The sequence below is a fragment of the Phaethon lepturus genome, unplaced genomic scaffold, assembly GCF_000687285.1.
Source record: "Phaethon lepturus isolate BGI_N335 unplaced genomic scaffold, ASM68728v1 scaffold53371, whole genome shotgun sequence".
NCBI classification, from domain to species: Eukaryota; Metazoa; Chordata; class Aves; order Phaethontiformes; family Phaethontidae; genus Phaethon; species Phaethon lepturus.
The window spans coordinates 1-15105 of record NW_010518127.1 but is presented as its reverse complement, the minus strand read 5'-3'; the positions used below and the strand labels follow the sequence as shown (position 1 = coordinate 15105).

The window sequence follows — 15105 nt, the reverse complement described above, 5'->3', positions numbered from 1 at the left end:
GTACACGCCAGTGGCCTTCGCAGAGCCCCACAAAACACTGCGGACCGCAGTTTCAAGTGCTCACGTTTCCACTATGAGGCACCAACTACTCAATAAGAGCAAGGTACAGAGCCAAGACTTGCGGTCTGACCTCAGAGCTTTTGGGGTTTCCTTATTTCTCCTCTCTTTTACCCAAAGTATATTGAAAAATATAAAGAATGTCATCCAGCTGAGCTGTTCCAACTGGATGAGAGGGGAAACCACCATTTTCCTTCTCCTTTTCTGGGGTCAGATGTCACAGGCAGCAGCTTTGCTCAGTTCCAGACATCATCTAGGCAAATAGGCAGAAAAACTGCAACTCCTAGCAACACTGGAAGAAAACTCAGTCTGTCTCCAGCATCTCCACTCCTCTCTTGCCAGATCAGAGAGACCACACAAGGTTGAGACCCTGCGGAATGGAGCAGCTAGAGCAGGTCCACACAGGATTGGACATTGAGTAGCCCAAGACTTTGTGTGTCTTCTGTGGTAGCACTACAAAAACCAACCCCAATAACAACAGCATTGTTGATAATACACATTTAGACTTTTGCATAGGACAGCAGTCCCCAGAACAACCCCAAACTGAGAGACACAGAGGCAGCAAAGCCTCTTCTCTAGGCACTTAGAATTAGAGCTATTCAGGGCTCCTAGCAGCAGGCTGTTAATCTCTTGGACAAGAAACATGGGAGAAGACCCTTGCAACAACCTCTGAGAGCTGCTGGCGGTGCTTGGACAGGACCTGCTGGCTGGAATGGACCAGTCACTGCTGGCACGAGATGTGGCTGGACTCTCTGGGAGTTGCATCAGATGTTTAGGAAGCCTGCAAGTGGACTGTGGGTTCCACCTACAAGATTGTTGTGATGAGGCTGGTCTCTACTGGGGCCATTTGCTCTGAGGAAGCAGATTATCATCTCAGTCTCTCCCTGAGCACAGCAGTGGCTGTGTCAGAAGAAACAGTAAGTGCAGCGAGTTGGTCTATCCCTGCCAACTTGCCCTGTCAGCACAGCATGAAAAGCAGCCAACATCTGCAAGGGATACACAGATGTTCTCCACAGGTATGTGCTCCTAGACTGGCTTGAAGATAGCTCCCTGTGGAGGCACCAATTAAAAAATGGAAAATGCCAAAGCATCTGAAACTTAAAAAGTAAAAGCTGTGCTTGTAACAAAACCCATCATTGACCTCTTAAATTTCACTCTATTCTAAAAGCGTAATCATCAGGGAACAAAAAGACCGTGGTCCGGATGTAGCCACCATACGTGATGCTGCTTTCACTGCTCTGCTACATCGCCACAGCAGGGAAGTGTGAGTGTAGCTGCATCACCCGGGTGCTGCTGGCAGCCTTGGGCCCAGCGACCCTCCCTGCTGACCTGCAAGCCCTCTGCAGAAGGTGTTAGTTATCAGGACAGCCACTTCAGCCCCGTGCCCTTCGCTGCACATCCAGGAGCACCCACACACAGGTAGCACCGAAGAGCCGGGAATGGAATTGGGGGTAGAAAGCTGGCTGTGCAGGTGGCACCCACAGTGAAGAGGTCTAGTGCCCACATCCAGGGACTAATGCTGCATGAAGCCACCCAGGCAGCGCAGCAGAGCTACGTGCATGTCCAGCAGAGGTCTGGACATGGTATAGTGGCACTCAGGCACAGTATAACACCATGTAACTGCACCTCGGTGCTTTCTCCTCCAGGATTAGGTCTCTGAAACAGGAGAGGCAAAGACTTCACTCCCAGAGAAGGTAGCTCGCACCATGAGCACAGGAAAGGTGGGCTCCTATACGAAGTGCTGCAGAGCATCCTCAAGGTCCAAGTGATTGGCATCATTTTCCCCTCTGCCACCTCCCCCCGGAAGAAGCATCACTGAATCTTTTGTTTTTTTAAGGAAAAATGTATTTTTGTGAAAATAGACTTTATTATAATAAAATCTGATATTAAATAAAAACATACCATATCACCAACACTCGTGGACACTGTGCTGGCATCATTCACGTACCTCACATAACTGTCCTTCTCAAAACACGGAAACATGCAAAGAAAGAAACACTGAAAAGGATAGAAACCATGTAGTACAAAACTCTCCGTGGCTTAGAAAGGGATGTGTCTTAACTCAAGGAACACATCATTTCATATGAAAATAGCTGCAAACTCTCCATCCCCAGCTCTGCTCTCCAAATGCTCCAACTCAGGAGCAGCCCACTGAAACAGCCAAATAAAACTGTGAAAGAGGCAGACAAAAAATAAATAGATAGATAGATATAGCGAGATAAATAAATAAATAAATAAATAAGGCGGAGTCCCCAGCCAGCGTGTGGTCAAGGTGAACCAGCCAAGAGCAGCGTACATCAGCCCACGCTATAGGCAGAAGTGCCGACCCCCTTCAGGGTACCGCTCCTTCCTCCATGGGAATCCTCGTGCTGAAACATGACTGAGGCAGTGTAGGATGCTCCTAGGCACAGCTGCATATTTACAGGTTTACAGTACAAATAACTCACTCATCAGCCCAGAGACAGCAAAGGGGATTCACGGGAACAGAAAAGTGCAAATTTTCTTTGCGGGAAGTGAAGGAGTTGACACAACCTCCTTTGGACCAGAGAGATACCAGGGTGTGTAGTATAAGGGAGCTCTTCCTAAGGGACCAGGGCTTTGCTGGGAAAAGCCATTTAGCTAACTTACAGCCAGAATGTAATTTTTAAATTAAAATATTTACAGGGAACCGGTGCATTGGGGGCTGCATGGAGCAGGACACACTACTGTGGAGGTAGCTGTATCCCAGAGCTGAGGCCTCACACACCCCAGTGCCATGACACTGTGTTCGGAGCCACTGCCCACACTCAGTGGGCACCCACAGCTGGGCTCTCAGCAGAGACCACAGCTGACAGACCCACTGAAGAGTTTTCTCTATTCAATATACACTTTTTCCCCTAAGAAAATACTCTCATCAGCTTATTGCAGAGGGCTTCTCCTGAATTTTCAGTCCCTGTGTGGACTGCACAGGCAGTCTTTACAGAACAATAAATCTCTTGTTAATTTTTCTTACTGGACCCAAGTTTTTTGAAGAGCTTTTTTCCTTTGAAGAAGAAGCCTCTCTTCTTTTCACTCTGACCAGGTACATCACTGCGTTTGGGAACGGTCAGCGATGCCTGCTCTGGACACTGCTTGCCCATGACAAGGCAGGAAGGTGGTAGAGTAGGAGTTGGTGAGGAGTTGCTCTGATCAACAGACCCATCTGGATTTAACTGAGTGAGAAAAAGAGAAAACAAAAGAAAAAACAGAAGTTAGAGCCGATGAAGGACAACATGGCAACATAAACCTCAGCCAGAGAACCCTGCTTTCTCCCCACCAGTCCGTCTCTCACCCTGCAAGGCTCAGCTCCTCGGTGCAGTTGCAGATTCAGTTAGGAAGTGGATTTAAACTTTTTGTACTCACTACACAGACCCTGCCTGAGCTGAGACATAACTTTGGGCTAAGAATAGGACAGCAGAAAAGCCCAGCTGAGGACTTGATGAAAGATGCTGCCTCACAGCTGAAGACACTATAAGTGAAGCATCTCTTGAGAGCACAGATGGGTAGATACTGATGCATCCCTGTATGCCTGCTGGCTGCCTGGGCCGGGGGAGCCTGGTGGGCTCCCAGCACACTCTGGGACAGAAGGCAGGTCATTAAGAGAAAAATCAACCTAGTAAGAGCAAGGGTTGTAGCAAGACCTTCAGACATTCAAGGAGGCTGGCTAAGCTGAGAGGCTTCTGCAACAGTGGCCATGCTCCACCATGGTCAGAACAGAAATTCAGAGCCTTGCAGGGTTGCTCAGCATCCATCAGATCTAGTTGCAGGAGGGGCAGAAAGCAACTGCATTGCCATTCTGCAATGGCACCAATAGTGTAGAAAAAGCTCATGATGGAGCAGGCCATGGAGAAGTCTTGGATCAAGTGGCACACAGCAACTGACACACATTCTTAAGTCACCTGAGATTTGAGAATGTTAGCTGGGATCCACAGTCCCAAATGATGCACTGTATGCTGCTCCTCTGGGAAAGGGTTTTTAGAAGTCAGAAAGTGCCCTAGTCCTGGGATCTGTTTCCTCTTCACAAAATACTAATGGCAGGTCAGTTCCCAGCAGCAGCCTTCTTTCCATGATCTCCTCTTGCTGGAGTTAGGTGTCCAGACAGTGATCATTTCTGATCTGGCAGGGCAAGCTTTCCCAGGAAGTTGCAAAGTCCACCAGGGAAGAGGCCTAGGAGAACACTTGTCCCACTGCCTTCTTTTCCAGACAGCTTTCACAAACCAGTGTCTTCCAAGCTCCCAGCTGTACATCCTACCTTGGCATTCCCCAAAAAGCACAAGGAAGAGTCCTTGGCACACTGAAGCATCAGGCTCTCATGTCGTGGTTTAGCCCCATGTCTCTGCTTGGGTCCCACTAAGTCAGGGAGAGTTGAGCACATGCCCCTAAGGGTCTGTAAGCAGGCACAGCTCCAAGGGGGAAGAGAAGTTAGTCACACTGGCAGCAGGATGCTCTGCCTGGGGAGGAAGCATTACCAAAGAGCAACGACATTAGCCCTGCACAGAAAATGTGAGAGAATCACAGCAGCTGTTTGTAGATCACTGGCAGGAGTGGATGAGCTTCGGGTTTGGTCCCACACCGCGCCTGGGGAAAGCTGCTGAATCAAGCAGAGGCACAGACAGAACATTAATGATTTAACTATAGCACAATCATACTTTATGGGCTGTGGGTTAGTTTACTTCAAGTTTCCTGGGGTCAAAAGCAAAAGCAGCGCTGCTCAATCACCCTGCTGCTGTTTCAGCATCCCACCTCCTGTGTGACAAAGAGCACAAAAAGCAGCTGTGACCTCTCCTCCCTTCACAGGTTGAAGTTATGCTGCTGTATTCCAGTCGCTTCACTCTGCTGCAGGAAGAAAGCACTTCTGGTATAAGATGAGCAGAAGCCTTTTCTCTAGAGTCAAGACTCAGTATGTGCAATACCTGTCAAGTAGGTCCTAAGCAGACAGGAGTAAGGACTTTTAGAGGGCTCTGTTCTGGTGTGAATATACAACCCCTCCCAACTCCAGAAAATTGAGAGTCAACTACTGCTGTGCAGCAATCACTTTAAACTGTCCCAAGTGACAGTGCCATCAGACTCTCCCTTACATCAACGAAGGTCTCGCTACAGGGACAGAGATGTAACTCCTCTCCACTCCTCTTCATTACAGTAAAAAATACAGTGGCTGATTTTTCCTAGACTCTCACACTATTTTCACCTGGAAATCTTGTTCCACACACTTTCAGAGGCACTTCTACGACTGTCCAGATATGCAGCACTGTGTTGAAAGGCCAGCTACTGCCAAAGACATGCTGCAAAGGGCTTGATGGCACAGCCTGGCCCTTCTGAAAGCTGCACTCTGCTTGCAAGGTCCACTCTTCCAACTAACGCTGCAGCATCAATTGCAATCTTTGTATTTCCTGGCAACACGCACATGCAAGGTGCAACACTTGGTGTGGATGGCCCAAGTGCTAGTCAGGTCTGAGAAGTCTGGAAATAAATCTGAGTGAAACTAGATGAACCATTTTCAGACAGTAATTCAAGATTTATGGAGGCAAAGAGAAAAAGTACGCCAGATGAGGGCTAACTTTGTAGTCTCCTGGGTTAGCTGTGTGCAAAAGTTAAGAATCCCTGGGTTCTGCTCCAGAAGCTATTTATGTGTTGTGCAACAAGAAATCCTTGGATACAATGCACAAAAGGATTGGGCTAACATCAGAAGGCGTCGTCTCACCCACACGCAGTGACTGATCTCCCCTACGAAGCTCAGGCCTTGGGCTGTCTGGCTCAGCAGCCCCAAAGGACGTGGGAGCAAAGCAAAGGCCCCTGTGCAGCCAGGGCAGCGGAGGCTCCATGCCCATGCCATCACCAGAAACCATTTTTCTGGCAAAGGTGCGACAGGTTTAGGGCAGATCTGAATTGACCCAACAAACGTTATAAAATTTCTCCTGTAGAGTTATGCATGAAACACTGCATGCAAAATGAGAGGCAGGTATCCAGGCCAACTCACAAATGTCGCAATTATTTACTGCAACAAGGATACTACAGTATCAACGTCATTATCAAATATCAAACGGTTAAAAGAAAGTGACTAGCAGTTTCCTGTCTTTGTGGCTGAAAGTCCTGCTGATTCCCAGCTGTGGTATACGATGCCCAGGCAGATCTCCACACACAGAGGCACTCTCACACACAAGCACGTGCGAATGTTCTCAGATGTCTCTATATGGCAGAAAAGCAATAGAGCCAATTCACAGATTCATCTGGTAAGAGACAAATAATACTAAAATTAGGGTTTCTTCCCTAAGAGAAACATGAAGGAAAAGATTGCTCTGTCAAGATCCTGACAAAAGCTATCAGAAGAGTCATGTTAGTTTTCAGGGGGAGGTTTTCAGTGCTGTCTCAGGTATTGCTGATTTGCACAATTTCAAGAAAACAATATTTGCAACTAAGAAAAAACACAGATCTGGTCCCACTGCCCGCCAAAAACAGGGGTCTCACCCCGCCCCCAGCCCCAGAATTGTTTCTTTAAGTGTTATCAAACAGAACAATTATCCACACAAGGTTGGTTTTAGGGACTCAATGTTACTCCTTGAATTTGATGGTGTACAGAGGTTTTTCAGGACTATATTCAGGAAGGAGAAAAATCAAGAAGAAAAAAACCACAGGCTGAATATGGGCTGTGCTCAGCCTGAGCAGGATCTTGCAAAAGTTAAATGTAGCTTTGGCTGTTGATGTGCTCGAACAGTGGTAGAAGGTCCCAGCTGAATTACAAAGCAGGTCTTTTCTAAACCTGAATATCCAGCACAGTCCCATCACCGTCCCCAAAACCACTAGATAATTGTTCCAAACAATTGCACTTCATATTCTGAACAGATCACAGCTTGTCTTTAATACAGAACCAATCTGGCAGCTAAAAGTCTGGCACCAGAGGATTTGAAGCTGGACTTGCTAGCAGAGCCCCAAACCAGCCTGTCAAACTACAAGCAAGAAAGTGAGTAAACTGCAGGTGCGGGACCCTTTAATATGCTAGGCTGGGTGGGAGATTGAAGAGATCTTCTCACACAAACTTACATGGTTGCTCTCTCTCTATGTATCATTCATATCTATCACTGGACTCTTCTCTTCCTCATTCTCTGAAGAAAAGAACCGTCACGGGTGCATAACACAGGCAGAAATAAATACATGAAATCAATTAGAATCCAACACTTTCTGAAGGTGCTTCACAATCAGTCTTTGACAGAAACTGCATATTACTGATGCAAAAATATTCATTTGACAGCCGCAGCATTAAAGCAACCGCTCTAAGTTGATAAGCGTGAGAGTTTCAGAGCCCTAACTTGTGATCATAACTTCTTGGATACTCCTCTTTGTGCTGTATTTTTTATTGCTTAGTCTATTCCCCATGTGTTGTCAGTGTGAAAGTTAAACTGCTTCACCTTTTTCAGTTGCCAGCATTTTAAGATTTACTCATAAATAATTCAAAGTGATCCACCTTCCCCAGTTCAATTAGGCAAATAAACTATCCTTATTCTCAGGCCTTTGGCACAAGCAGCAGGGAGAAGGGAAGTGTGAAGAACAGACAGCGTGAAAACATCAAATCCAAGAAGTTACAAGTGATTTAAAAATCACTCATGATCATGCTGGAGAAGCTTCTGTTAAGATTGGAACTAGCTTTAACAGAAATCCAAAGCTCTTCCATGATACCATGGTGCATACACCTGCTCACTGATGTGTTAGGTCTCAAGCTGAGACCGAGTTGACAGGCGTCTGTTTTGCCATGCTGTCTTTCAGAAGATTCAAACAATACTTCTGTAGAGGCTGCCATGCGTATTTTTTGCATACTCCCCACTCCCCAAATCCCAAACAGCAGCAGCAAAGGTGCTTTTGTCTGTTTTATAGGCTGGCAACACACTTTAATAACCAAGCTCCTTAAGTCCATGGAGTGACTATGTCGCTGGGGTGTGGAAAGCCCCAGGCACAGCTGTATTCCTGTAAGAGTTCATTCCAGCTCAGGGATGGCCCTTAGAATATCTGTGTTTTACGGGAGGAGGTGCTCCTTCTGCCTTACCCATCAGGTGTTCATTCTTTAGGGATGTTGCGATTGCTGTGACAGAGCCAAAAACTCAGTGGGGTCAACTTCTGTCTCTCCTCAGTAATCACTAACCATACTTAAATGTAGCTAACTAATACAAGTTTGGTTATGAGCAGGGTAAACGTACCGCTTTCAAAAGTGGGCAAACATGCCCTTCATATTTGGAAGCTGTTTAGATAGATCTGGATTGCAAAGCACAAGCAGGAAGGCAGGGCAGGACTGCACATAGTTGAAGAGTGCTAACCCAGAATCGCACAGGGCAGATGTCCTGGCGAAGCAGGGAGGCAGCAGGACCCGAGGCAGTCTGTCACTACACAGAAGCAGCCAACAAAGTCATGCCTAGATAGTTAATGTGGATTCCCACTGAAATAAAATTGGCTTCATCATCATGAACTGAATTTTCCAAGTCCCCAGACTTCAAACTATGCAGGTAGTATCTCACGGATCAGCCATGTACCAAAACTTGATCCTGACCCTAAGGCAACAGCTTCCTGCTCCACAGAGCCAAAGTGAGAGTCAAGGCAAGGGAAAGTTCTGTTGGATGTCTGGCAGACAGAAGTGATGACAAATGGAAAGGTCTGAAGGGTAGGCAAGCCTGAAACATGTCTATTTTATATGGGTTGTTTTCATTACATTTGAAAGGCATTTCTGTTAAAAAAAAAAAAGGTGTCATGAACCACAGGAAAAAACCTTACAGCCGTGAGCATGTGGGGATATTTGGGCCAAACTGCTGTGTCCAGGGGGAACAGTCACCCACCGCTGAACCCAGCACCACTGGAAAGGGGACAGGGAAGTAGAGCAGCAGCAGCATGCTGCAAGGGCAGAAAACAGGAGCAGCTCATGCTGTCTGCTCAGCAGCAGAGCAGACAGGACCTTGTTACCCTGTGAGGTCCGTGACAAAGCCTGGTTCACGGCAGACCAAACTGGTGTCACAGTTTCCTCAGCAGTAAAACAAAAGAGAGAGATGCAAATAGGAATACTTGAAGTAAAGGCAGATTTGTTGTATATGTTATCCTATTTATCAGCCAAGTTGCTCTCTCTTACCTGCCTTTAATAAAACACCATTTAATAAAACATCCATAAAACACCATGTGAAGCCAAACCGTTCACATCCACAAGTGGTAGATCAGCTATCCAAGCCCTGAAAGTTACCTGAATTATCCTATGGTCTCTGGGAGGACTCAAGCTTGGGCTGGAATAATGACCCCTGGCATCTGAAATGGGCCCTTGCTGCTGGTGGTTGATGCCAGAGAGGAGGGTTGGATCCCTTATAGGTAATAAGCTACACTATGAACTCAACCTGTTTTCATTTTACTGGTTCAGGTCTCCTTTGGCACCCTGTATTCTAACAGATGAGTAATTTGCGAAGAGTAAATAATTTTGAGAGGGAAACTGAAGAAGGAAACCCACTCTTAATGCTTGTTTCCCCCAGGAAAGTTAGATTTGTGTAACCTCAGGGCTCTTAAACCCTGGTAACAACATCTAAATAACCTCTGATTCCCCAGCACGGGCCAGCACTTATGGGCTGGAGAAAAGGGACTAAATATCCTAAAAAGGTAAGCACAAGGGACCCAGACAACTTCTGAGTTCAGAAGGTGATCAGGCAAGCCACCCACAAACCTTATTTCTGAGTCAGGCCTGCCACTTGCTCTTCATAAGAAGGCATTGAGGCTGCAGTGCAGACCCTGTACCCACAAAGCTTGAAATGCTTGGAAGCAAGAGATGGGGCTGTAGGTGAAGCCTAAGGGGTATCGGGCCGTATCTGAAGATAGAGATGGTAGGTAAGTACAGAGAAAAGGAAGAGCTGAGCATGAAAAATAGGTCACGGAATGCTGCAGAGAGCAGGAAAGCTAGGGAGGCACCAGTGGAGAATCCTCCTCTACAGAGGAGGATTCAGGGCCATATACTTCCTTAAGGACTAGTTCAAAACCAATCTGGGCCTGCTCTTACAAACTTTTATGGGTCTGGCACCACTTGACAGTGCCAATAACCTCCCAAGAACTGAAGGCTGAGCACATGTGAGCTGGGACCAAGCTGTGTCCCTCCCTGCCTCCCATTCTCTAGAATGACACACCACAGAGGTCCAGGAATGACCAGGGAGGTGCCACACTTTTTATCTCACCCACTGAGGACAAACTGAATCTGGCAGACAACCCAAATTTCCTGCTTAAGCATTTGTTTCAAAAGTATCAGCAACATAATGCAAGGGGTTAGCTCTACCTTAGAATTCCCTGCATTTGTGGGTTGCTCTCAAAGCCTTAGGATCCATCCCACAGATCTGTTTGGGAAACTCCCCACTGTGCTTTTGAATTTGTCTGAAAGCAGCTTGGACTGGATCAAAATAGATCTAACTCAAGGATGGGTGGAAAGAACATTGGTGTTTGGGTGTTGACAAGTTCAGAACTCTTTGGCATGGATATAAGCATACCAGAGGAATTTCATGTGTTGGGGAGCTGGCTGAACTGCTTTTCTTGCAGCGGGGTTTCATCACTGACCCTTTTGTGGATCTAAAGAATTTGCTGGTAGGACCTGGAATGCTCTTTGCTACCCTGACCATAATGAGGGCCCAATGGACACTGTGGCTTTATGCCTCTTTTTGCACTACAGGCAAGTCTTCAAGAAGTGCTTCTAGCACTCCCCTCTAAACTTTTGAGTGTCTCCCACGGGATAAACTGAGCTGCATGCAATAATTTAAATGATACTATCAGATGCTGCATGCGGCACAATGCCCAGTCTACAGCCACATCACAGTTTGGATGTCTGTTGTGTCACACAACCTTACCTGGCTCTCAGCACTCAGCGGAAAAGCTTCTTTATCTTTCGAATGACGTTCCTCGACCATGCCTCCATCAGAAGTGACAGCTTCCAAGAAGTTAGATGGGACAAGACCTCTCTGTTGGTTCAGCTCTCCCTGCAAGATCAACATTCAGCTCTCACATCAGGTTTCCTGGCTGATGGAGAAATAACAGATAGAGGAGCAGGCCCATGCAGAGAAGGCTACACTATGGCCTGAGAGAAGCCCAGGAATACATGTTGGGAGGATCCTCAGCAAATTTCAGGACTCACATTCTTGCTTAGCTGTGGAACAACTCAGAGTGCAAAAAACAGAAGAGAGTAAAGAAAAGGTGGCAGCAATCCATGACAAATGTATTCCAGCAACATGGTCACTTGTACAAACTCAAAAAATTTCCACTGCTATCCTGCAAGCAAGTGGAATATGACTGTGCCACAAGCTTTCTAAAGGCCTTTGATTTTCTCTGTTTTGTTTTGGTTTTTTTTCTTTAAAGAATGAGGTACTACTGGTACAATGTCCTGTAGGCATTGGCTCAATGCTCACTGAAGTCCAGAGCTACAAACCAAGCTTGGCTCTATTCCTAAAAAATCGTCTCCAGTTCAACAGTAGGTGGTTCAGTGAGACAAAAACAACCCCAGCAATGTTGTTTGGCCAACACTATAAAAGAAGTCAAACAAAACATTCACAGTGATCTCTCCAGACTTTACCTGGAGCTGAACCTGAACTTTGATGTGTGAAGACACACAGCCTTCTGTGCAGGAAAAAGTGGATGATCCAAGGGCCAAGGATTGCGTTAGCACACAGCTCACTGGCAGGCACAGTCCCCAAGTATGCACAGTAAATTAAACAGATACCAGTGCTTGATGAAGTTGATACATTGAAGTGTTGCTGGATGGGGGTCATCATACATTTTTATTCTCATGTTACCATTTTAGCCTCCTGCCCTGGATGAGACCATGTGTCTGAGTGCTTGATGACAAATCAGCTTATAGCAGACGCTGATTCAGCTGATATATGTACAGAAAAATGCATTTGGGCTTTGGGAAACCTGCAGTCAAGTTATGCCAAGAAATAAACTCAGAACCATTTGGATATTGGGTTTACAGGAGCAGCATGGACTGCCAGAAACTATCTGCCCTGCACTACGTAGATATGGGCTTATTTTTTTTGCCAAAAGCAGAATATTTTGTTCCCCGATTTCTGCTCTCCTGCCACTAGATGGACTCCAGCGATTTCAGATATAGCCACAGGACCTTCCCAATCCCTGTACTTACATAATAGAATCCATCATCGTCCATGGACCCAAACACAGTGATAATGTCTCCGGCACTGAAAGTTAGTTCAGCCTGCAAATAGCAAGAGAACAATGGTCACAGGAGAAGCATGCCTGGAATTTCTCACCACAAACACAAAGTCACCCTGGGCTTCTTGTACAATCTCACCCTGAGGGAGGGAGGCCACTGTGTTAAGACTTGCAGGACCAGGATGCAGTAGAGCAACTGAAGTGGGCAACTGTGGAATTCAGTGCTAAGGAAGCATTTCATAAATTAAGACAAGAGCAAAGCCTGTTTCTTAAATTTTACTAAGACTTCAAAATAGTACCTAGCACCTGTTCTGGAAAGGTGTGTCAAGAACAAGCTGAACAAGCACTAGAAATATCTTTCATTTCTTTAAATATGAGTACTAAATCCTGCTCCCTTGGATGAGCCTGTTCTGTATGCAACGCTCAGGGATTAGTCACTGGCAGGGATGCATACAAACAGGAAGATTTGACCTGGAAAACAGAACATGACCACACTACACACGTGACCCTTCACCATCAGATCCATCTGTCCTGTCAGCCACCCCAAGACGCGCTCCATGGAGACAAAGGTGTAGGCAGTCTCTTCTAATGGAGGAAACTGCCCAGTTACAGCAAAAAAGATGCTCTAAGATAGAAAAGGTAGAGTCTCCAAACTGGCTGTGTCCTACTCGAGACACTGGCTTTATATGCACTTCACAGAAGTGTTAGCTAGAAGGGACCTACCTCTAATATATTTACCTTATTATATCCCTTATTATATCAGTCTATCTCTGGAGGCTGCAGGTTCCTACTGTTGGATGTAAATTACTTTGTTCTAGCAGAAAGACACTTGTAGGGAACTTCATTCACAGACACACAAAATGCCACAGTTGATCCTACTACTTGGTGCAAGTTCACAAACAGCAGCTGTTTCTAGCAAAACAGGTAACCAGATTTTATGGGAGCATGAATGGGGACCATGTGCAACAATGCAACAGAACTGCACCAGCTTGTTTCAATATGAGCTCTGTCCACAGAGAGGGCTCTAGGAAGACCAAATCACTGAAAAAATAGTTATCTTCTTGTTGACAAGGGCTCAAAACTGTTCTTTGGTGGGATGTATGAATACCTATATGGATGCTCTAACTGTATCTCTCCCAAGATAATCCACCATCCCTATACCAGTCTGTCCTCAGAAGCAGGCTGTCTTGCTCATGAGATACTCGGTTTGGGAGGTAAGCATTACCTGAACTGTGCCACCTCTTGGCCATACACTCCTTTCTGGATGCATGGAAAGAATCTGAACCCAAAGCCTACGTTTATGTTTACTCAGAGTACACTGACACTGCTATGGAGGAACAGAGAACAGAGCATGTTCTAATCTAGAAAGGTTGTTTGCAGAAAGGATTCTGCATTGCAATCTTTCCACCTGGAACAGACTTATCCACAAAAATACTGTTTGGATCATATGTATGGACTGCTTGAAAAGAGGACCAGTCCATTAAGCTGGAGCCAAGGCTTCTTGCTTGAACAAAGACCTACACAGGTAATTAACACAAAAGACATCCTCCAAGACATGCTCACCTAAAGTATCAGAAGTCCATTCAAACTCTTAAGCAGGTTTTTCCTTTTACCAGAGGATGCCATGTTGCTAACAGCTTGGGCTGCTTCCTCCTGCTCCAGAACCGCTAAATCCTAAGCACTAGATAGCACTACAAGGCCACATAGTTTCATAGATGCTCACATAGTTTCAGAGACACATACTGAAAATCATTAGGGTATGTTGCTTCGTATTCTTCACAGATAACTGAACACTGTTATCAGAGAATGCATGACAGAGCATATCAGCAAACTCTACATTTTGTGACTTCAGCCAAACCCTTTTAGCAGTTATATTGCCAAGCTGTAACCATCTTGGTTTTGACCAAAGTGCTACATGTCTTGGGATAGAAAAAGAGAGAGGAGAAAGAAGCCTATAAAAGAGGAGTGAGCAGCTGGTTGTTACCTCAACATCTGCATTTGGAGAGCTCTCCTTAGGGTTATAGTCAAAGACAGCCACCATACTTCGAGAAGTCAGCAGTTCAGCTTCAACGTCCTGATGCTTCTGGCCTGAAGTACAAAAATAAAGCAAAACATCTTGAGCTGAAAGTTCTAAGACAAAATCCCACATCACAGCAACTCCTTCACCATTCTTGGAGTGGACTGAGCAAAAAGAATACTAGGGAGAAACTGAATGGGAGAGACACATTTGGTAAAGCAGTTTTCTGATCTCCTGTTATCGCGTCACAAGCACAAGAGTAGTGACATCTCCCCATTCCAGCATACTGGTGTCCTGCCTATATATATATATATAGGAATGTTTCATGTTATGTTTTCTATTTATGCACACACACAGTCTCTTCACAGTGTCTCAAATGGACATTTCTCCTCCCTCCATGCAATGCTCTGCTATTGAGCTACAAAATTCGTCCTCCAAGTGCCAGAGGAACAAGAGCCCTGGACATCATTGACCAGCAGCCCAGCAAGAGTCAATGACAGTGTCTCCCACAGCATTCTCCTGGAGAAACTGGTGGCTCGTGGCTTAGACAGCTGTACTCTTTCCTGGGTAAAAAACTGGCTGGATGGCGAACCCAGAGAGTTGTGGTGAATGGAGTTAAATCCAGTTGGTGGCCGGTCACAAGTGGTGTTCCCCAGGGCTCAGCACTGGGGCCGGTCTTGTTTAATATCTTTGTCGATAATCTGGATGAGGGGATTGAGTGCTCCCTCAGTAAGTTTGCAGTTGACACCAAATTGGACAGGAGTGTTGATCTGCTCGAGGGTAGGAAGGCTCTGCAGAGGCATGTGGACAGGCTGAATCAATGGGTCGAGGCCAACTGTATGAGGTTTAATAAGGCC

The 15105-nt window shown here is 46.0% G+C and overlaps 1 protein-coding gene across 2 annotated transcripts; it reads right to left on the bottom strand.

Annotated features, from left to right (window-relative positions):
• Positions 1–1885: 1885 nt before the first annotated feature.
• LOC104628112 (peripheral-type benzodiazepine receptor-associated protein 1-like) lies at positions 1886–14317 on the bottom strand. Of its 2 annotated transcripts, XM_010296591.1 has the most exons (4): positions 14216–14317; positions 12203–12274; positions 10917–11045; positions 1886–3248 (listed from the first exon to the last, which is right to left on the bottom strand). In XM_010296591.1, the coding sequence occupies exons 1-4, from the start codon at positions 14270–14272 to the stop codon at positions 3036–3038; spliced, it is 471 nt and encodes a 156-aa protein (XP_010294893.1). In that variant the 5' UTR covers positions 14273–14317; the 3' UTR covers positions 1886–3035. The 2 variants fall into 2 exon arrangements, 1 of the variants encoding a protein (XP_010294893.1); XR_738105.1 differs by lacking the exons at positions 12203–12274; positions 14216–14317 and adding an exon at positions 7114–7175 and having other exon boundaries at positions 1894–3248; positions 10917–11031.
• Positions 14318–15105: the final 788 nt, after the last annotated feature.